This window comes from Panulirus ornatus, chromosome 46 (assembly GCF_036320965.1).
Source record: "Panulirus ornatus isolate Po-2019 chromosome 46, ASM3632096v1, whole genome shotgun sequence".
NCBI classification, from domain to species: Eukaryota; Metazoa; Arthropoda; class Malacostraca; order Decapoda; family Palinuridae; genus Panulirus; species Panulirus ornatus.
This window is the reverse complement of record NC_092269.1, coordinates 12,019,053-12,042,944: the sequence shown is the minus strand read 5'-3', so window position 1 is coordinate 12,042,944 and position 23,892 is coordinate 12,019,053. Positions and strand designations below refer to the sequence as shown.

Sequence of the window (23,892 nt, the reverse complement as noted above, 5' to 3'; positions counted from 1 at the left end):
CTTTATTGTTCCTTTATTTAAAGGAAAAGGTGCTAAGGATGTATGTAGCAATTATAGGAACTATGTTTGTTAAGCAAACCAGGAAAAGTGTATGCATGAGTGTTGTTATTCCATAGAGTGATGCAAATGGCTACATACAAAATATGTGAGGAACAAAGGGTGAAAATGACTGTGGAAAAGTATCTGATGAAAGGTAAGAAGCTGTATGTAGCTTTTATGGCCCTAGAGACAAGGTAGTATAGAGATGAGTAGAATGCTTTATGAGATGTGTTCAGGATATGTGGTGAAGGATGACAACTACTGGTAGCAAATGCACATGTAAGAGTGGATGGAGAGTCGAGTGAAAGTTTTGGTATACATATGGGTGTGATGTCACTGTGGCTTTTTTACATATATATGGATACAGTGATAAAAGAGATGAAAGCAAAAATAGAGAAAGGGGTGCAGAGAACAAGTATAGTGATGAGGTATAGTAGCTAATGACAAGCCTATACTTAGCGGTCTGATCAAGTAAGCAAGAAGAGGGTAAGAAAGTTTTAAAAATAAGAAGAGTATGGTTGAAAGAGCTGAAGAGGGTACACTGAAATGGTTTCAAGATTCAGAGAAAATGAGAGAGGAGAGGTTAACGAAGATATATGTGTCAAGAGTCAAACGAACCAAACTGGATATGGAAGGATGGAGTGAAAATGATGTAGTGTGATCATCGTCTAAACATGCAGGATGGTGAATCAAACAATGTGGTATTCAGGGTCAGAGTGCAGTCAATGGATTGAACCAGGGTTTGAGAAGCAGCTGAAACAAAACATGGAAAGGCATGTGGAGCCTGAATGTGGATAGGTTTTGCTCAGAGGAAGTGACTGTCAATTCAAGGTGACTGGAGAAAGTGAGCAGCCATTCATGTCCATCTAGGGTTAAAAGAAAGACTGACAACCTCTGGAGAGGTGCAGACATTCTATTCTTGGTAAAACATAGATATAACTGTGTAATGTAGTGATGCAAGTCTGATTATGCTACTGTGGTGTTCAAGAGTTGTGGTGAGATTTTTGAGATGTCTGTCATATGAAAGGACCTTCGTGTTGAGGTTTGCCTGAGGCAATGGGATGTCATGAAGGAACAGTGAAGAAAGTTGGAGAAAAAACTACTCCCTATCAAATGTTTGCATACATTGTGAATCAACTGCAAAAGTTTTTTAATTGGTGTGCTATAAGTGTCTGTTTATACTGCAAAGAAACTGCTTAGCAGTATGCTATCATTATCAGTGGTGAGGCCACCATGCTGTGCTAAAATCTTTTTTTACATGATAAATTCTCCACTCCAATGTGGAAAAGGACCAACAGTATGCTCTATTCTCAACCTATGAGAGAAATATGAAATTCTACACCATAATCTCAAATTGACCTATAAAACTGTAGTAATACAGTCCCATGTCCACAACAACTAAAGAATAGAAAAAACCTTTCCTTTGTGAAATGATGGATCAGCATGCAAAAGTATGAAAAATACACAAAACAACAAAAACAGACAAAACTATCTTATATCTACCTATTTTTGGATATGATGAGGCAGGAATAAAATGGATTACAGCCTGGTGCTGACAAGTCTGGCATGATTTTTTATCATCTAACAATAAGAATGGTGGACAAAGTGGTCTGGTTCATTCCCTATCACTTTTATTACTTTTTAGCAATTTTCTACACAGGCATAGCGCTGGTGGTAGATACGATGAACATTACGTGCAATAAGCTACAGTTTTAAATAGTTTTCATACTTTCTTTTATGTATACTAAAAAAACTTCATGTACTCTTATAAAATAAATTTTTAAAATTCCATACTATCACATTCCTTTCAGTATATGCCCAGGAAGTGAGTCTTGAAAGCTCTCATCACAAACCAACACTAGGCCCCAATGTCATGTTCCAGCTAGTTTTCTATTTTGTCCTCTAACTATGGTGTACATTGCCACAGGGCACCCATTCCAGACAGTATCATAACATAGCTACTATCTAGGGTATGGCTACCAATACTAGATTGTTGGGGGTGGTCTCTTGTGCTGGTCTCCCTCCTCCATACATAATCCCATTAAAATCTCTGGTGTGATCATATATGATGTCGCTTATTTCTTCACGTTTGCCTGGTTACTCTGCTTCATTTTCCTCAGCAAATGATATGTATCATAAGTATTCCTCTTCATTAATTACATCTTAAACAACTTACAAATTTCACTGGGGTTAGTGTGTGCATGCAACCTCAAATCAGCAGCCAGGCAGTGGTAGCAAGGGTAATGAAGAGAACATAAGTTCATTGTATGCATTCCTGGTGATAAAAAAAAAAGACTTCTACAGGCTACTGATGGTGCTATAAGTCAGCTGAATATCAACTAAAGGTGAAAGAAGCTAAATCATGTGACAAGGAGGTAAGTCCTCTAAGGATTATTACATGAAGATGGAAGAAATTTAAGGGTTAAATGCAAATAAAATCTATTGTAATGTAAACAATTTGCCTATAAAAAGTAATGGAACTACAGTATCTTTTGAATTTGATCAAGCAATGTTAAATAATACAAAAATTAGTTTTCAAACGTTTCTCTTAGCCTTACCAATTACTGTCCCGAATATAGCATTTCATTATGTCAGAGAAATACCTGTTTCAAGAGGAAAATTTTGGTTGCATGAAGTAGGTCTTAATTCTAAATCAAAATCCACATATACTGTGTTCAATAAGTCTGTTTCTCACAACAGAGACCTACAGGAGAAACAGCACACATCAATACTCTCCTTATCTATCAATCTTTAAATCCATATGTCTTTCTGGTCTCAAGTTTTGGGAATCTCTAACAATTTCTGTCACTACCTTTCCTTCACTTTTTCATTCTGACAGTACTATAGCTGTCCCTCCCATTGACAAAGCAACTCTCTTTGGTTCCTGTTTCTCCTTTAACTCCACCTTAGATGACTCTAACATTCCTTCACTACTCCTATTCCTCTTCCCATAATCTCATTTCGAACTGTCTGAAAAGCACTTCTTTCTCTAGACACAAGCAAGGTTTATGGTCCTGATGGCATTCATCCATGTGTACTGAAAAAGTGTCTCTGAACTTGCACCTGTGCTTCTCTGTTTCTGCTTAAAAACCAAAATGTTTCCTTCTTGAAAACATGCTTTGATACATCCCATCCCTAAGAAGAGTGACTGTTCTGACCCCTCTATCATCCTCCTGCTCTGACATCTACCATTTCCAAAGTCTTTCAATCCTTACTCAACTCCCAAATCCTTAAATGCCTTAAAATCACAACCTTCCCTCTGATCACCAGCATGGCTTCCATAAGGTGAGATCCACAGGTGATATCCTTTCCAATCTTACTAATGTCTGGTCATCATCCCTGAGAGATTTTGGGGAGTTGTGTGTACTTGCCCTTGACATATCTAAGGCTTTTGACAGGGTGTGGCATCAGAGTCTCATCTATAAGCTCTCCTCTTTGGCTTCCCTCCCTCACTTTACTACTTCATGTCTAGCTTCCTCTCCAGCCAATCTATCTCTGTGGTTGTTGATGGATCAGCCTCCCCCCTTCTCTCCATCAACAGCAGTGTCCCTCAAGGTTCTGTTCTGTGCCCTACACTTTTTCCCCTTCCTTTCAATGATGACTCAGCACTGTCTTCATCCACATCGTTCAAATCTGCTCCCTTTTCTCTCACTCGATTTGCATCTTGTTTTGACACAGCTTCCTCATTAAACTCAAGACTTGGACAGGATATCTCAGAGGGGTATACAAAATCTTAAGTATAATACCTTGAAGACCAAATTTCTACCCACCTCTCTATCAAAAACTCCTCACAACTTGTCTCTCCTTTGATGGCTCTGTAATTCCACCTCCTGACTCAATGAACATACTTGCTATTACTGTAACATTCACTCTCTCATGGAAACCCCACTTAACAGAAATAGCAAAGTCTGCCTCTAAAAACCTGGGTGTCCTGTTTAGATGTTGAAACTTTTCTTCTGAGCAGTTACTCTGTTTGTACAAGGGATCGATTCATCCTTGTATGGAGAACTGCTCTCACATTTGGGGTGGCTCTACCTTTATATCCTTACTTGACAGTATTGACTCAAAAGCAGTCTGACTTTTAAACTATCCTAGGCAAGCTTCCAAACTTGACCCCCTTGCCCTACGCCGCAATGTTGGTTTACTTTCCCTCTTCTATGGGTATTACTCTGGTTTTTGCTCTCGAGAGTTGGCTGTTTGTTAGCCCCCACCCCACCATGCAATACTCAGCAAGCTCATATGATTATTGTGAGGCCATCAGCAACTCAAGGGTGGGCCATTTTGTTACTTCTTTCCCTACATGCATAAGCATTGGAACTCTCTACCTTCTCATGTCTTTCCCAATAACTATGACTGGGCACATTTCAAAAAACAGGTCTTTCACTTTCCCAAAAATTCATTAATACTTTCCCTTTGTCTTTTCTTTTCCATTTCATAATTCTTTCTATATTTCAACCAAGGGCCAGCCTTGAGGTAGAATTTTGTCCATGACTGGAGCCTTGAACATAAAAAAAAATCAGTGGGGTGGATCACATGCATAAAGACTCTTAATCAGTTACACATGTCATTAATCCTTGTCAAATGTGTTAAAGCAAAACATGAACTTTCATAGTAGGTTTTTGTTGAAAGGCAGCCACCAAACAGTGAATTTCAGTTACCTCCCGCCTAGGTATAAGGAAGGTTAGTGATGGCTGTGCAATGCGCCAACACTTCAGTGGCTGTCAAGATGCACTCCTATGACCTAGGTAGATGCCTTTTCTTTCTGCCTCACACACATGTGGCCTGATGGCATTCTGTCCACATACATACAATCTCTACTTGTCACACATAACACTTGAGAACTCATTCTTTTTAACTCTGCATTTTCCTGAGATGAGTGCCATGCACTTTTTTTGCCCTGCCTTTTGGCAAAATGGTAGGTGCAACAGAAAGTAGTAAGAACATTAGGGAGGAGCATTATGCAGAAGTAGGTTGAAACATGAAGTAGAAATATTAGACAGTGGTCAGTAGAAACATTACGCAGGAGCCTCAAGAAGTACTGCACTAGAGTTGCCCTCTGCCAGTGGCCTGTTAAGAGTGAGGCTATAAAGGCTAAGAAGCAGCACTGGAGATCATAGTCATGGAGACTCTTTGAGGTGGCCAATCCCTGAGGGAGTTCGAGCAGAGAACATGTATCAGAGTTAAAGATAAGTAGATAGACAGATGAAGTTTCATGCTAATGTACATGCCTCTTACTTTGTAATTTTGCATAATAAGGCGATTTGTCAAGTGAGTCCAAAGTCTTTTTTGAAACCACCTCCACGTACAAAACTCTTACCATGCATCTCATCCTGTATCATTCCTCCAGCATCTTCATTTGAATCATGTTAAAGAAATTTCTCAAATCATCTATCTGATCACGGTCTACCTCTTCCTATTCTTAAACTTTCAAATACTGTTAAATAGGATCAGTAAATGATGTCCCCATTTCTAGAAACTTTAAATAAAAAGGTGATATATGGTAATTTCCAAACTACCAAACTTGCTTATTTCTGTTTTTATTTTTTGAGATGAAACATAATCTTGTGAAACAGGAACAGAAATGATCAATTAATCTCTAAATTGGTTTTCTCATCAAATATTGTAAGACCAAATCAGACACAAAAAACAGTGCAAAAAAACAGCAGGTGCAATGAAAATGTAGTCAGCTATCTCAGACTAGAATGACTGAGAGAAAAGACATGACAAGGCAAATCAAATGAATACATCAACAAGGGAACCACACCTCAAAACATACACATGAAGGAATGCAAGTTCTGTGGCAACAAGCCTATTTGAGTGAAAGAAGAATGCCCAGCATATCTGGAAGAGAGAATAAGACCAAACATATGGTACAACCTGTAGCAAGTACAACAAAAAGAATAGCTTCATAAGTAAATGCAGATCATCACCAAGGAAGTGTTCTAAGGGAAGTATGGTCAATGGCAGTCAAAAGAAAGCACACCCAGATGACCTCAATGTCCATTATGTTATAATGGTTTCAACACGATGCAGCGACGAGGCTATCATGACATCCATGGAGGTAGACAGTAAGAAGGTAAGTTGTCAAACTGACCGTGGCACAAACGTGAATGTTATTCCCCAACATATAGTGACTGATAAACAGTTAAAGTCTTGTAATATAGTGTTGTACATGTGGAATACTACTAAGATAAGCCACCTGGGAAAGTGTAGAACGGTTACCATCAATTGTAAGACTAAAACAATAAAATTCTTGCTTTGATGTAGAACAGGGCCTTGTGTCATTTTCGTGTACAAGAACATCAAAAGAGAAGAATCTGATAATTGTGAATTATGAGAATATAAGTTCAGTTCAAGATTTTTGGATCACTTGTCCTGCTACCACCACTCATCACAGAGATCTCCATTGCCTGATGCGACCATCAGATAAACCCAGACCTTGTGTTAATGTTGTCTTTGCTAGCGATTTAAGCTGCTTCTAATGTCTTTATTATTTGTTTGCTTAGGCCCTTGTCGTCTCGTCCCACTACATGGATTTGAAGCAACAAGTTCCACTCTGTTTACGTCATGCTGAGACTTGCACGATGTAAACAAAGCGTAAATCGTCACTGCAAGTCAGTGTAATGGAATACGGCAAGAATACTGCACAAGGGCCTAAGCAAACAAATAAGAAAGACATTAGAGGTGGCTTACATCACTACCAAAGACAATGTTAACATAAGGTCTGGGTTCATCTGCTGGCCACATCAGGCAGCACAGATCGCTGTGATTGAGTGGAGGTTGCAGGACAAGCAACCCAATCAAGCAACCCAAGGCATCCGACTAGGTGGCCATAACTTGTTGGGGAATATGGTCCCGCTGAATGCTAGAATCAGTCTCTCCTAAGCAAGACCAATGAATGGTCGAAACTTTGAGGCATGTCTAAGCTCTAACCTGTTTGTTTTCATACCATCCTGTTTTCCACATTTGTCATGATGGATAACAGATAATGATACATCTTGAGGATGGGACCCAAGTCTAAACACAAATTCCATTTGTTTCAAATACACCTTATACACATAACCTGATGGTAATCTATACAATACTCTTAATAATTATGAGCATGAAACAAAGTCTGTGTAACAGTGATCCTTCAGAAAGCTAAGGTATTACAACCTCAACTTTTTTAATTGGCTTTTTTAAATGTTTCCTCCAAAGTTATCTGCCTCATTAACAATGGTTTTTGTCTCTTTGATTTTACTGACTGACGTGCTTTCTTGTTCTGTTATGTTGCACGCTGCACTAGTTCTTCAATAAGTCCACATATTCTCATCATGTCGTCTATTTGCACTTTTTCTGCATTGTTAACAAAGTCATCTACACATCTCTTACCATAATCACCTTGATTTGACCATTTCAGCTATTTCACTATCGGTCAGTGAATGAACAACTGGAGCCTCATTGTCTGCAATCCTTTTAAATATTTTCATCAATATCTTTAAACCACAAAAAAAGAGAATAAGCAAAAAACACAGTGAGTAATGCATGTAGGTCTTGCAGTGATGATGGTTTGTAACAAACTGGCGTCAACAGAGCATTAGAGCCCAGCGTGGGAAAGTGAGGTCAGGTATGGAATTTTCCAGTTGTAACATCATGTCGCTCCTCAAAAAGTTTCGGATTTTGGAGCATTTCAGATCTTGGTTTAGGGATGCTCAACCTATATTATCATACAGAGTGCCATCAGTGTTCAAGAAAAGGTTCATAATATGCTTAATGAATTATAGAAAATGAATGGCTAACCATGATGGAAGAGCCAATAAAATACATGAGTGGCATGGTTATTGGAAGCAAAAACTCAAGTGAAATCCGAATTTGCATTGTTCCACAAGTAGTGAATAAAACCCTGAAAGGAGAAATGCATCTATGAACAGTGACTGATGACATAACCTGACCTGTCAAAAATGCTAAATTATTCTCAAAGTTTGATCTCAAGAATGGTTATTGGCACTGTCTCCTAGATGATCAGTCAAGCTAACTTACTATAGTTCAAACACCACTAGGAAAGTATAGATGGTTAACATTACCTACTGGCTTGGGTGTATGTATTAAAATAATCAAAAAAAGACGAAATGCAGCCCTGAAGTATAGGAAGAGAGTTTCATGTGTAGCAGATGACATATTAGTTTATGGGATAGGAGACAATGATGAACTAGCTACTGATGATCATGATAATAATGTGTGTAGACAGTTAGAGAGATTCTGGATGAAAGGGATCAAGCTCAAGTTATATGGCAGAAGTTATAGGACTTAAGATATTCAAGTGGGGTTTGAAACCTAATGCTGATAAGACATCATCCACTGTAAAAACAAAGACTTAACAAAATGTGACACAGGTACAGGGATCAGCAGTCATGGTGAATCATTTAGCCAAAATCTTACCTAAAATCTCTGATGTAATGGATCCTACCCATGAACTTGCTAACAGGGATGTTGAATGGAAATGGGTAAGAGTAGAGGAAGAAGCTCAAAGCAAGGTCAGGCAGTTCATGACATCCTCACCAGTGTTTGCTTTTCATGACCAAAATTATTCATATCTGTGATTTTCATCAGGTAGGCTAAGTACGTTGATGCAGAAAGGTAAACTAGTATCTTATGCAAGCAGGGTGCTATCTTCTGCAGAGACTAGCTATGCACAAATAAAGATATGCTAGCAATTATATTTATCCTGAAAAGGTTTCACCAGCATACATCTGGGAGACTGAGCAGAGTAATAAGTAACAACAAATCTCAACAATCAATCATAAAAAACAAGCTCACCAAAGAACTGTCAAAACACCCTGAGAGGGACATGCACATTGCAAATTTTCTGTCAAGGACTAACTTACCAAAGAATGAAGGAAAACACATGTTTGAGAATATAAAGATGGTACCTATCCTACCCATCAGACTAGAGCATCTAGAAATGATAAAAAAGAGCAACAGAACATAATGAGACAATGAATTTGCTTTTGGAAACCACAATCTCTGGGTGGCCTAAAACAAAAGATACTGTCCCCTCATCTTTTTGTTCGAGATGAGTTCTCAGTACAAAATGGTTTGATTATCAAAGGATATAGTATAGTCATAACTCATGCTTTGCATACCAAGCTCAAGAAGGCAATACTCATACAGGTGTAGAAGACCTGAAGGGGAGTATGTATACTGGGTGAGTATAAATGTTGAGATCAAAGAGAAACTCACCCTGAGTGAAATATGCAACTGATTCAACAAGGTCCAAGGAAAGCCTAAAATCCCACGAGAAAGCAGACTGAGCATGGGAGAAAGTAGGAGTCATTTCTTTGAGATAGGGAATCATAACTTTTTACTGGTTTTGGACTGTTGTTTCAGCAACTTCTGGGAAGTTGACATGCTGGAGATGACAAGGAGTATCACAGTCATCAGAAAAATGAAAGTTTACTTTGTAAGATATGAGATTCCATCAGAGCTTATCAGAGACAAAGGAATACAAATTCATCAAAGGAGAGTTCAGGGGCTTTGTACACAAATATGATTTTCAACACAAGCAGTCCTAAGTACCCTCAGTTAAACAGAAAGACATAATCAGTTGTCAACATTGTTACAAAGGAATACAAATTCATCAAAGGAGAGTTCAGGGGCTTTGTACACAAATATGATTTTCAACACAAGCAGTTCTAAGTACCATCAGTTAAACAGAAAGACATAATCAGTTGTCAACATTGTTAAGTCTGATCAGGAAGGGTATGACCAGTTAAAATGAATCCATTTTTCGCCATACTCAACTACAGAAACACAGCTACTCAAGATATGGAAATGAGTCATGCTCAACGGAACCTTGAAAGATGGACATGGAGAGTGTTACCAACGTCATCTAAGCACCTAGAGCCACAGGGGATGGATGTCTCATCTAATTATAGTTTTTATTATACTTTGTCACTGTCTCCCAAGTTAGTGAGGTAGCACAAGGAAACAGACGAAATAATGGCCTAACCCACCCACATACACATGTATATACATACACGTCCACACACGCACATATGCATACCTATACATCTCAACGTATACATATATATATACATACAGACATATACATATATACACATGTGCATAATTCATACTTGCTGCCTTTATTCATTCTCGTTGCCACCCCACCACACATGAAATGACAACCCCATTACCCCACACATGCGCGAGGTAGTGCTAGGAAAAGACAACAAAGGCCACATTTGTTCACACTCAGTCTCTAGCTGTCATGTGTGATGCACCAAAACCACAGCTCCCTTTCCACATCCAGGCCCCACAAAACTTTCCATGGTTTACCCCAGATGCTTCACATGCCCTGGTTCAATCCATTGACAGCATGTCGAACCCGGTATACCACATCATTCCAATTCACTCTATTCTATAACAAAAAGACTCAAGAATCTGAAGAGTGCATGGTACTACAAAAAGATAGCTAAATATATTCCAATCGCATGTTTACCAAATGGCGTCCTTGCTTTGTCTCTTCGATGTATATCAACTGACTATTATATTTCACTCTTGTGTCTCCCTGATGATGTGATTATTACACGAATGTGCATTTGGGAACTTATCGTGTTTCATTTTCTCCGTGGACGCAGGAATATCTTGACCACACACAAAATTGTGATCCTTTCCATACATACCAATATATTTCAACGTATACATACATACACATACACAGACATAAACATATATAGACATGTACATATTCAAACTTGCTGCTTTCATCCATTCCTGTTGCTGCCCCACCACACATGAAGTAGCCCCCCTCCCATGTGCAAGGTAGCGCTAGGAAAAGACAAAAAAAGGCCACATTTGTTCACACTCAGTCTCTAGCTGTCATGTGTAATGCACCGAAACCACAGCTCCCTTTCCACATCCAGGCCCACAAAACTTTCCATGGTTTACCCTAGACGCTTTACATGCCCTGGTTCAATCCATTGTCAGCACATCAACCCCGGTATGCCACATCCTTCCAATTCACGATATTCCTTGCCCATCTTTCACCTTCCTGTACGTTCAGGCCCTGATCGCCCAAAACCTTTTTCACTACATCCTTCCAGTATAACACTATGCATTTCAAAAGGAAAAAGGATGTACCCGCATTCTTGTTTCTTACAGTCTATCACAGCATGTTTTCTATGAGCAAGCAGCAGCTACTTTTGTTTATGCCTATAATCATATAAGCAGTGCACTTTTTTTGAGGATATATTGAACAAGGTAACACTGGTCTCTCTCTCTCTCTCTCTCTCTCTCTCTCTCTCTCTCTCTCTCTCTCTCTCTCTCTCTCTCTCTCTCTCTCCTCAAAAATATCAAGTCTATGTAAAATGGATAAATCAGTACATAAAACATTTAGTATATTTTCAAATGAAATACCATGCCATACCAGAATATCACTCAGGGAGATTCAGGAATAATTTGCAGTTAGAATAAGACATCACAATGACTAGGTTAAGCTGAAATGAGTACTGAATATGTAATATGAATTAATGTAACATTCATACTCACCACATTTTTGTCATCTCTTTACTGAATACGTAAATATTTTCCACATTCACTGCCTTGATGGATGAAAACATATGGCACAAAAACAAATGTAAAATGAGTAATGTTCACTTCTTTGAACATTTATTCAGTAACTATCTATTTTTGAGAAACAAATAACTTCCATATTATTCTCTAAGTAAAACAACTTCTAATCAAGGAAATGAATCATATGCAGCACATTTCACATCTATTTATTTATTTACTTTGCTTTGTCGCTGTCTCCCACATTAGCAAGGCAGCGCAAGGAAACAGACAAAAGAATGGCCCAACCCACCCACATACACATGTATATACATATATGTCCACACATGCAAATATACATACCTATACATGTCAACGTATACATATATGTACACACAAACATATACATATATACACATGTACATAATTCATAGTCTGCTCTTATTCATTCCCACTGCCACCCCGCCACACATGAAATAACAACACCCATTTTTGCTTTCCGAGATAATGTTCTCGACTTCCACACATTCTTCAACGCTCCAAGAACTTTCGCCCCTCCCCCACCCTATGATTCACTTCCGCTTCCATGGTTCCATCCGCTGCCAAATCCACTCCCAGATATCTAAAACACTTCATTTCACATCTAAAAGTACATATTACCGGCTTGTGTTACTAATCAATGCTAGCTGGCAGTCCTTTCATTTTCCTTCATTCATCTTCATCATCTTTAAAGCATGGGAGTGGAATATAGCTCTTTTACTAATCATCTGCATGCTTTATACCTGCCTAGATATTTGGAAATGCTACAAAAAGGTTAGTCAGCAAAAAAGAATCAGGTGTTTGATAATATACCATCATCCTATAATGGCATCCAGCCCACTGAGCACTAACTTGACATTTATCCAGCTCCAACCTACACCCCATCCTAAAGATCAACTTACCAGATATCACTGCTTGGATGAATCATACTAAAAACTGTAACATCATTTCCATGGTCAATTGTACATCACTTGTATATATGAGCGGATAAGGGTGAAGGAAGACATCTGAGATAAATTCAGCACTATATTCTTATGTTTTGGTTCAGTGATATATAGAAAAATGGTAGAGGCAGCTTAACTCGCAAAGGAAAAGACAAAGAATCATAGAGAAAAATTCTTTAAATTGGCAAACATAACAGCAAAACCAATATTAGAGATGTGACTAAGAAATACTGAAACCCACACCACAAAGGAGAAGGAGTCCACGGTACAGGAACAAGTGAGAACAAGACACATCACGGCATCCAGATGGGTGACCTGAGCTGCATACATATAACTCTTTCTAATCTGTTCTCTGTTCCCTGAAGATGGTTTACTCAAATAAAATGTAAGAATTACATGCTATAGTTGCCTCAAGTGTCTACTTCCACCCTTATCCACTCATCTGTCACAGATTCTGAACTGCTATACATCTTCTTGACCAACCTGTCCCCAGCCTCAAAATGCGAACATTCCACCCTTTTTAACAATTTCTTTGGACAAAATCTTTGTTCTTTACAAATTCTATCTTGCTTTTAAGAAACACTTAACTATCACATATGCTTTCAGTAAACATTTATGAATAGCATGCAAAGTTTCTAAAACAAACCTATGAATCAAGTGTCTTTAACGTTATACATTTTTAAAAACTTACCTGAAAGGCATAGAATCCTCCCTTTCAAATATGTTTCGCAAGAGATCTCTGGACATCTGTTGCCATGACCGATTGTCTGAACGACCTTGGGTACGTCCTCTAAGACCCTTGTTATGACCTCCTCTACCCTGCCCTCTAAACACACCTCCTCCTGCCCCATCCAAGTTGTCATCATCACTATGGTCTGGGGAGTGGTAATTGGCCAGAAGCTCATGATATAAATGTGTTGGATCAACACACATTCCATCTCTGTAAAGACGATTACAAGTCAGAGAATATCAATATTATACATATAGTTTTGTATATAAACTTCCACTTTCAAATGTAAATATATCAGGACAAACATAAAAATATAAATATGCCTATGAATTTGAATATATACCTTACATTACATTGTCTTTATATTTTTTCATAAGAGGTCATTGTCTTGCAAGGTAGCACTAGGAAGCAGACAAAGAAGGCAACATCCACTTTCATCCATTCTCGAGGAGTCATGTGTAATGCATTAAAACCACACCTCCCTTATCCACATCTAGGCCCCACAGACCATTCAATGGTTTACCTTAGAAGATTCACATCCCCTGGTTAAGTTTAATGTCAGCACGTTCACTGCAGTATACCATATCCTTACAATCTACTTCATTCTCTGCACTCCTTTCACCATCTGCATGTTCAGGTCCTGATTACTCAAAATCTTTATCATTCCATCCTTCCATCTCCAATTTGGTCTCCCTGTTCTCCTTGCTCACACTGCCTCTAATGCATACATCCTTTTTATCAACCTAATTCATTCTCTCCATATGTCCAAACCATTTCAACACACCCGTCTTCTGCTCTCTCATACTCTTTTTATCACCACACATCTCTCTTACCCTTTCACTACTTACTCGATCAAACCACCTCACATCACATACTGTCCTCAAATATTACATCTCCAACACATTCACTCTCCTCTGTACAACCATATCTATAGCCCATACCTCGCATCCATAAAATATTGTTGGGACTACTATTCCTTCAGACATATCCATTTTTGCCCTTCCAGTTGACATGCTCTTTCCACACATTATTCAGCACTCCCAAAAACCTTGCCCCTTCTATGAGTCACTTCTGCTTCCATGGTTCCTTTTGCTACCAAGTCCACTCTGAGATATCTAAAACACTTCACTCGCTCCAATTTTTCCCTATTCAAACTTATATCCCCACTAACTTGTCAATCAGCCCTGCAGAACCAAATATAATAAACTTGCTTTTATACACATTTACTCTCAACTTTCTCATTTCACACAAGCTTCTAACCTAAGTCATCAACTTTGCAGTTTCTCACAACAATCTGCCACCAGGGATGTATCATCAGCAAACAACAAATGACACTTCCCATGCCCTTCAACCCCCATAGACTGTATACTTGCCCCTCTCTCCTAAACTCTTGCATTTACCTCCCTCACCACTCATCCATAAACAAATTAACCATAACATCAAATTAACCTTCTGCAGACTAACCTTCACTTGGAACCATTCATTTAGCTAAGAAAAGAGAAGATTAAGAGGTGATCAATTACAAGTATTCAAAATCATCAAAAGCTTTGATAATCATGATCTTTCAAACAACTTAAGACTTGATTCACCGGATTTCATTTGCAGTAATGAATACAAACCCATCAGCAAATATTTTACCTTAAATGAGGTAAATTAGTTTTCCTCAACAGGATTGTCAACATATGAAATGATCTGCCAATTAGAGTGATTGAAATCAGTAGTATAGATATGTTTAAGTGCAGACTTGATAAATACTTTATTTCAAGTCCACGACTTACATGCACCTCCTCAGCCACACTGACAATCTTCTAAACTCAGTCATCAATTTCTGCAGTTTCTCACAACAATCTGCTACCAGGGATGTATCATCAGCAAACACCAGATGACACTTCCCATGCCCTTCAACCTCCACAGACTGTATACTTGCCCCTCTCTCCAAAATTCTTGCATTTACCACCCTCACCACTCATCCACAAACAAATTAACTATGATAACATCAAATTAACCTTCTGCAGACTAACCTTAACTTGGAACCATTCACTCTCATCACTTCCTACTCATATACATATCTTACACCTTTGATAAAAACTTCTCTGTTTTTAGCAGCTTACTTCCCACATTACACATCATCAAGACCTTCAACAAGGAATCTCTATCAACCCTATCATATGCCTTCTCCAGATCCATAAATGCTACATATAAATCTATCTGTTTCCCAAAGTATTTCTCATACACATTCTTTAAATCAAAACACCTGATCCACATATCCTCTACCAGTTCTGAAACCACACTGCTCCTCTCCAATCTGATGCTCTATACATGCCTTCATCCTCTCAATCAATACCCTCCCATACAACCTAAAGGTATACACTACAAACTTATACCTCGTCAGCTTGAACACTTTATGACTTTGCCTTTAAATAATGGCACTATACATGCCTTCTACCAATTCTCACAAACCTCACCATGATTCATACATACACTGCATATGCTTTCCAACCAATTAACAACACAGTCACCCCCTTTTCTTAATGAACTCATCTGCAGTACCATCCGATCAAGCTGCCTTGCTACATTTCATCCTGAGCCAGGCTTTCATCACCTCTTCTATCTTCACTAAGCCACTCTCCATGACTCTCTCACTTCACATACCACCCTGATCAAAATACCCTAAACTGCCACTCTCTATCATCAAACAATCCTTCAAAATACATACTACATCTCCTCCTCACTTCATCAATACCTGTTATCATTTCCCCTTTTGTCCCTTTCACCAATGTTCCTATTTGTTCTCCTGTCTTTCACAAATCTTCACCCTCACCTCAACAAGATAGCAGTCAGACATCCCACCAGCTGCCCCTCTTCTAATATTTACAACCAAAAATCTTTCTTTTACTTGCCTACATGTAGTCTAATAAACCCAGTGACCATCTCTCCTACTGGGCTCATAAGTGGCAAATGAATTTTAATATCAGTGAGTGCAAAGTTTTACACACCAGTAGTGCAAATGAAGAGGCATGAAATAGAATTAATTCTGCTAAATAGTAAAAGGTAAATGAAGAAAAAGACTAAGGTGAACTAATCTGTGTCAACTTGAAACCAAGTAAGCAGTGCACAGAAGCAGTGAATAAAGCAAACAGAATTCTTAGATTCAAAGGCTCCCTAATTTACATTCAGGGAAGTCATCCTTACTCTCTCCAGTTCATTGGTTCATCCCCATCTTGAATATTCTATTCACAATATTAAAGAAAAATATACAGAATGAAAAGACTGCAGCATTGAGCTACCATGATTACTTCCAGGCTAAGAAACAAATCCCACAAGATCAGATTATATGACCTGAATTCATTTAGCTAAGAAAAGAGAAGATTAAGAGATGATCAATTATCAGTATTCAAAATTATCAAAGGCTCTGACAATCATGATCTTTCAAACTACTTAAGACTTGATTCACCGGATTTCATTTTCAGTAATGAATACAAACCCATCAGTAAACATTGTACCTTAAATGAGGTGAATCACTTTTTCCTCAAGCGGATTGTCAACATATGAAATGATTTGCCAATTAGAGTGATTGAAATCAGTACTATAGATATGTTTAAGTACAGACTTGATAAATATTTTGTTTCAAGTCCACGAGTTGCATGCACCTCCTCAGCCACAATGACAATTTGCAGGTTATTCTTTTTGAATTATCTGTATCCCTTTTAACTTTTACCATACTGATGTTTGAGTTTCTGATATCTTTCACAATCATAAACAGAAGGACCTAATGGTCTGTTGCTGTGTGAATTCCTTTACATTCCTTTGAATTCATGATGGTTTGGGAAGGTCTTGGAGGTAAAATCAGGGGTTGGTGTGAAGGCAAACGTTAAGGTGGAGAGAGCACTACTACTGAAGCCAGAGTTATGGAATGTACAGAAAAGAACTCCAGACTGACATGGGTATTGATGAAAGTGGATTGCGAAAGATGGCTTACTATTAGTATTGCTTCACATGATAAGCAGCAAGTGTATTGAGGGCAGCTAAGTGAGTGTGCCAGCAATCTAATGCAAGGGATTGAGTATTAAAGATGGTTAATTTCCATGCGAGACTGAGTAATGTGGCAGTTGAGGGTATAATTGGGGGAACAAAGTAATCAGTAAGGAGAATAGAAACTGTAAACAGCTTGTGGAGTTGTGTGCTGAAAAAGGACTGGATTTGGAAAATCTGGTTTTAAAAGATGGACATTCATAATTGTACATGGGTTATTAAGAAAGATGGAAAATGGGCATTATTGGATTAAATATTAATTGACAGGCATAAAAAGGAGAAACTAGTATGTAAATGTGCTTAATGGAGGCAAGGGTGAAGATTTATATAGGGTTTTGGAAAAGTGGAAATAATATGAGTGGCAAGAGGGTGGTGAGAGTAAATAAGCCTGGAAAAGATGTGTGTGTGTGTGTGTGTGTGTGTGTGTGTGTGTGTGTGTAGAATGGCACAAGGTAGAATAAATGAAGCAAGCGGAAAAGGAGACATTTAAGGAAGCAGTGATGCATGTCCAAGAGAAGTATATGGCATGCAGAAGGTGGGAGGAGGGTAGGTGAGAAAGGAGAGTGAGTAGTGCCAAAAGAAAAAAAGAGAAGTGTATCGGGGGTTGTACTTACAAGGAAGAAGTGCAAATGATTGGGAGATGCAGAAAGTGGTAGAGGGCAAAGGAAAAAAGAGGGCAAATGGACGATGGAGTGAGTTCTAGTCAACTTCATGAAAAATAAGATGTTTTGAAAGAAAAGTGTGAGAATTACAAAAGAACAAATGGGAACATCAGTGAGGGGAGCAAATGGGGGTATAGCAACAGGCTGTGATGAAGTGAGGAGGAGATGGAGTATTTTCTAAGACAGTTGAATGTGTTTGATGGTGGTGGTAGATGTAGGGTGTTTGGGTTGGGGTAGTATGTGAGGTGAGAGAGTCATGAAAGTGGTTTGGTGAAGAGAGAAGAGGAAGTAAAAGCCTTGCAAAGGATGAAATGTGGGAAGGTGGCTGCAGTGGAGGGTAATGGCAGCCGAATTTCCTTAGAAAGTGGGTGACTGCACTGTTGACTGGTTGATTGGTTAATTAGGATTTTCAGTGTATGTATATTTGGATCATGGAAGTGCCTGAAAATTGGTAGAATGCATATATTGTGCCAAGTTACAAAGGCAAAGGAACAAAAACAAAGGTGAGTGTTCAAACTACAAAGGATGAAGGAATGAACAGATTTTCAGTCTAGGGAGAAACACCATAGTTTGAGGAGTGATAAAGGATGTGTGGATCACTTATTTGCTTTAAAGAATAAGTGTGAGAAATACTTAAAAAAACAGTAAGATTCTTACGACATTTATAGATCTGAAGAGAGCATACAGTAAAGTTGCAACATATGCCTCATGTAAGGTCTCTTGTATATATGGTGTGGGAGAAGAGCTATTAGAAGCAGTGACAAGTTTTTATTAAGAGTGTAAGGGATGTGTGCACTTAAGTAGCTCATGCCTGCATTAATGTCAGATACAGTAATATCCCATTTAGCATTACCTTGTATCTTGGAGCTCTAATTTTGCTTAAACACTTAACAAAAAATTATGAAAATCCATAAAAGTCAAAAGTCACAGGTCCAAAAAACTGAGAACACAGCAATTGTCCATCTCTTTTGGCAAATCTTCTCAAAATCATTCCACTCATTATATGGCTTGAAAGCACTACCTTTTTAATAAGTTACTTGAATCATGGGTTTTCACTGATAATCATTCCCAAATCTCTGACATTTGTTCCACTTTATTTCTTTTCCTGTAGGGCTTTTCTATGTCCATCTATTTATCTATCTATTTATCTATTTCTCTATCCATCTATCTATATATCTACATCTCTGAAGCCCATTCCTTCCAGAAACTTCCATCAAAGGATGGCCATGGCAAAAGAGTCTCCATTTATCCCTGTCTTTATATGCCTCCTTCGCATGCAACATTCCATGCATTCTTCCACCATTTCAATCCCTCCAGTATTCTTCCACCCTATTTGCCCATATCATAAAAGGTCTTAAAAAGCCCCAGTAACATCACCAACCTCTTTAATTGTACTATCATACACTCTCCTTGTAGACTCTCAGTCTTGCATTCTTTCCACATGTCCAAACAATCTCAGAGTATTATGTTTCACCTACTCTAACACTCATCAATTCATCCCTTTGCATTCCCTGCCATACCACATCTCTCATACCCTCTTTAATCTTTCTTCATCCCATCTAGTCACACCAAATGCTCTTCTCAAATAGCTCATTTTCACAGCATGGATTCTTGACCTTAGTGATGCATTCCATGACCATGTTTTGGCTGCATAGGTCAGGTTTAGGAGGACTATGCTGTCCCTTACTCACCTCTTCGCTTCCATACACCTCAACCCTCCATTATTCTATTAAGGGACCCCATAACTCTTCTACCCTGTACTGCTCTCTCACTTATCTCTCCTTCCATATCACCAAACTTACCTAATACAGCTCCTAAACACTCAAATTCTCACTTCTTCCAGTCTATTTTCCACATATCCAAAGAACTGTTTAGTACACCTTCTTCTCTTACTCTACATGGTCTTACAAAATCTATACTTTCACTGTTTCCTTTTAAACACCATTACTTGACTTTTACTTGCATTTACCTTCAATTGCCTATGCTTCACTTCATAAAAAAACACTTACTACCATCTGCAACTCCTCTTCACTCTCAGCAAACTACAAACTATCATCCACAAACAGTCTTGCCACTAGACACCATATCTCACCACCACACTCTATCTCTGCACCCCTTTTCCCTAGTTTTGCTTTAATCTCTCTTATCACTCTAACCAGATATATATAAAAAAGCTACAGTGACATTACATAGCCCTGCCTCACACCTACATTTACCTCGAAACTTTTGCTCAAGTCTCCATCCATTCTCACATACCCATTTACTCCTCTATAGAAGGCTTTCACACCATCCAACAACATACATCCTGAACACACTCAATAAAGCATTCCACTTGCTTCTGTCATACGCCTTCTCCAGATCTATAAAAGCTGCATAAAACTCCTTACCTTTCACTAGATACTTTTCTATGGTCATCTTTACTGCAAAAATCTGATCCTTACATCCCCAACCTTTCCTAAAAAACCTTGTTCTTCACTTATTCTGCATTCAGTCCCTTCCAGCACTCAATCAATTAACATTACATACACTTTTCCTGGTATACTTAAAACACTTATTCCCCTTTGATTGATGTATACATCCTTACAGCCTCTTCCTTTGAATAAAGGAACAATAATAGCTTTCACCCAATCCTCAGGAACCTTCTGTTTCCACGCTAAATTACATATTAGATGCATCCACTCTTATCACACTTTCTCCTCCATACTTCAGTATTTCAGCCATAATCCCATCCACTCCAGGTACTGGTCCTACCTTCAGCCTCATTATTGCTCTTCTTACCCTCCTTTTGCTATAGGCCCTTGCACTTGTATCCTCTTCCTTCCATTCTCCATATCAATGCATGCAACAACTGCTGCCTCCCCTTCTCCCACATTCATCAGTTCTTCAAAATACTCTTTCCATCTTCCTTTCATTTCCTCCTTTTGATTCAGCAACTCCCCTTCCTTACTTCTCACATTAACATTTCCACTCTTACCTCTACCTCTTCCCTTTTCCACCTCCTTCCATCATAGTATCTTATTATCCCAAAACTTTTCACTTTTTTCCAAAATCATAATCTACTCTTTCTTTGTTTTCCTCTATCAGCTTCTTAACATTCCACTTACATATTTTATATTCCTTCTACCTCCTTTGCTGAACTTCCACTGGTACATTCCTATTGAACAATCTACCATATGCCCTTTTCTTCTCTTCCACTGCCTTTCTAATCTCTTCTGTTCACCATATATTGCCCTTTTTATTCCTATATCTCATGACCTTACATCCAACTACTAATTCTACAACCTTTAACAGCATTTCCCTAAACATTATAAACATCTCATTCACACATGACTGCACTTCCATCTAAGCTTTCAGTTACCTTCCGTTAATACTCCATGCATTTTTCTGATTCATCATCTTGTTTGCCAACACCTTTACCTCTTCATTCTTCCTTGCATCATACCTCCACTTCTCCCTGATCCTCATCCTCACAAGAACTGCAAAACTGTCAAAGTCTCCAAAGAATCCTCTCACAACTCTAGCATCCAGCAAAAACTTTCTCAATCTTTCATCCACTGCCGTATAGTCAATCAAACCCTTTTGCTCTTCTCTTCCATCATTCCTCATCCAAGTATATTTGTGGATCATCTTGTCCAGAAAAAAGTGTTGGCAAGAAATAAGCCCCTCTCAGCACACATATCCACAAGATAACTTCCATTCTCATTTACTCGAGGCACTCCCCTTTTACCAACTGTCACACCAATTTCATCACATCCCATTCGCATTCATATCACCCAACGCGACTACATTTCCCTCATTCTCAAAACCATTTACACAGTCAGTCAGATTTCTCCAGGAAAGCTTCCTTTCATCCTTACCTCATTATTTATTTATATTTATTTATTTATTTTGCTTTGTCGCTCTCTCCCGCGTTAGCAAGGTAGCACAAGGAAACAGATGAAAGAATGGCCCAACCCGCCCACATACACATGTATATACATACACATCCACACACGCAAATATACATACCTATACATCTCAATGTACACATATATATACACACACAGACATATACATATATACACATGTACATAATTCATACTGTCTGCCTTTATTTGTTCCCATCGCCACCTCACCACAAATGGAATAACATCCCCCTCCCCCCTCATGTGTGCGAGGTAGCGCTAGGAAAAGACAACAAAGGCCCCATTCGTTCACACTCAGTCTCTAGCTGTCATGTAATAATGCACCGAAACCACAGCTCCCTTTCCACATCCAGGCCCCACACGACTTTCCATGGTTTACCCCAGACGCTTCACATGCCCTGGTTCAATCCACTGACAGCACGTTGACCCCGGTATACCACATCGTTCCAATTCACTCTATTCCTTGCACGCCTTTCACCTTCCTGCATGTTCAGGCCCCGATCCCTCAAAATCTTTTTCACTCCATCTTTCCACCTCCAATTTGGTCTCCCACTTCTCCTCGTCCCCTCCACCTCTGACACATATATCCTCTTGGTCAATCTTTCCTCACTCATTCTCTCCATGTGACCAAACCATTTCAAAAAACCCTCTTCTGCTCTCTCAACCACATGCCTTACCTCATACAGTCTTCATATTCACTGACATATAATTTGCCAAAAGAAGAAAATATAAGAAATTCGTATCAATGGGAACTGATGAAAATCATCAGGAATAAATCAAAATCCAAAACAAGTGTAAGAAGGGTCATAAGATGGAGCAAACATGAAGAAAAAAGAATTTCCTTGAAACTTAAGAATAATCCTTTGGACTTCTTCAAATATATAAGGCAAAGGAATACAGTACAAGAAGGAATTGGGCTATTATGAAATGAATATGACGCACTAACTACTGACAACAACGAAATGGTTACCATACAAAATTATTCTTTCAACTTCACATTCACAGTTTAAGAAACATCTTGAATACCAGAACCAATAAATATGTTTAACTGATCTGATGAAAAGAGTTGAAAGTTAGAGATATAAAGAGCTCTGAAGTAATTAAGCACCTGGATCAATTAAATCCTAAAAAATCCAACGGCCCAGATAACTTAGCTCCAAGACTTTTAAAAGAGGTGAGGAGACAGCTGATAAACCCCATAACAAAAATATTCAACAAATCTCTATCAGATGGTCAGGTACCAACTGCCTGGAAACTAGCAAATGGCACTCCTATATATAAAAAAAAAAAGAGACAAAACGTGTGCCTTGCCCAATTAGACTCACATCAGTGTTAGGTAAAATGATGGAAAAAAAATAACGATATAAGTGTTGCTTTTCTAGATCACAAAATTACATCGGACAACCAACACAGTTTCTGCAATAAAATATCCTACCTGACAAATTTGCTGGAATTTTTTAAAGCTATTCATCAGAATTAGGGTGAAAAGTACTGTCTGATGAAGAGGATTTAGATTTTCAAAAGACTTTCAATAGAGAATCTCACAAGAGACTTTAATATAAACTCAAAGCTCACAGAATCATTGAAGAACTCTGTACAAGGATCAGGGACTGGCTTACCGACAGAAAGCAGCGTGTAGCATTAAACAGCAAAGCCTCAGATTGGCTAAATGTAATGAGTGGTACAGGGGTTGTTCCTAGGCCCCATTCTTTTCAGTGTCATATCTAAGATATTCAAATTTGCTTATGATACTCAACTACTCCCCTGTTCCTGGGGATAGGGGAGAAAGAATACTTCCCACGCATTCCCCTCTTGTCATAGAAGGCGACTAAAGGGGACAAGTGTTTTTTTTTCTATTTTTTTCAGAAACCATCCCCTCCTTGTATTATAACTTTCTAAAAGGCAAAACAGAAGAAGGAGTCATGTGGGGAGTGCTCATCCTCCTTCAAGGCTCAGATTGGGGTGTCTAAATGTGTGCGGATGTAACCAAGATGAGAAAAAAAGGTAGACAG

At 38.6% G+C, this 23,892-nt stretch overlaps 1 protein-coding gene across 6 annotated transcripts in view; it reads right to left on the bottom strand.

The window, feature by feature from the left end:
• The window catches only part of BRWD3 (bromodomain and WD repeat-containing protein), a 385,638-nt gene that overhangs the window by 81,360 nt on the left and 280,386 nt on the right, over positions 1-23,892 (bottom strand). For all 6 annotated transcript variants that reach the window (XM_071688832.1, XM_071688831.1, XM_071688833.1 and 3 more), the window contains one exon: positions 13,243-13,491. In XM_071688832.1, the coding sequence (XP_071544933.1) occupies positions 13,243-13,491 (249 nt within the window). The remainder of the gene's footprint in view (positions 1-13,242; positions 13,492-23,892) is intronic.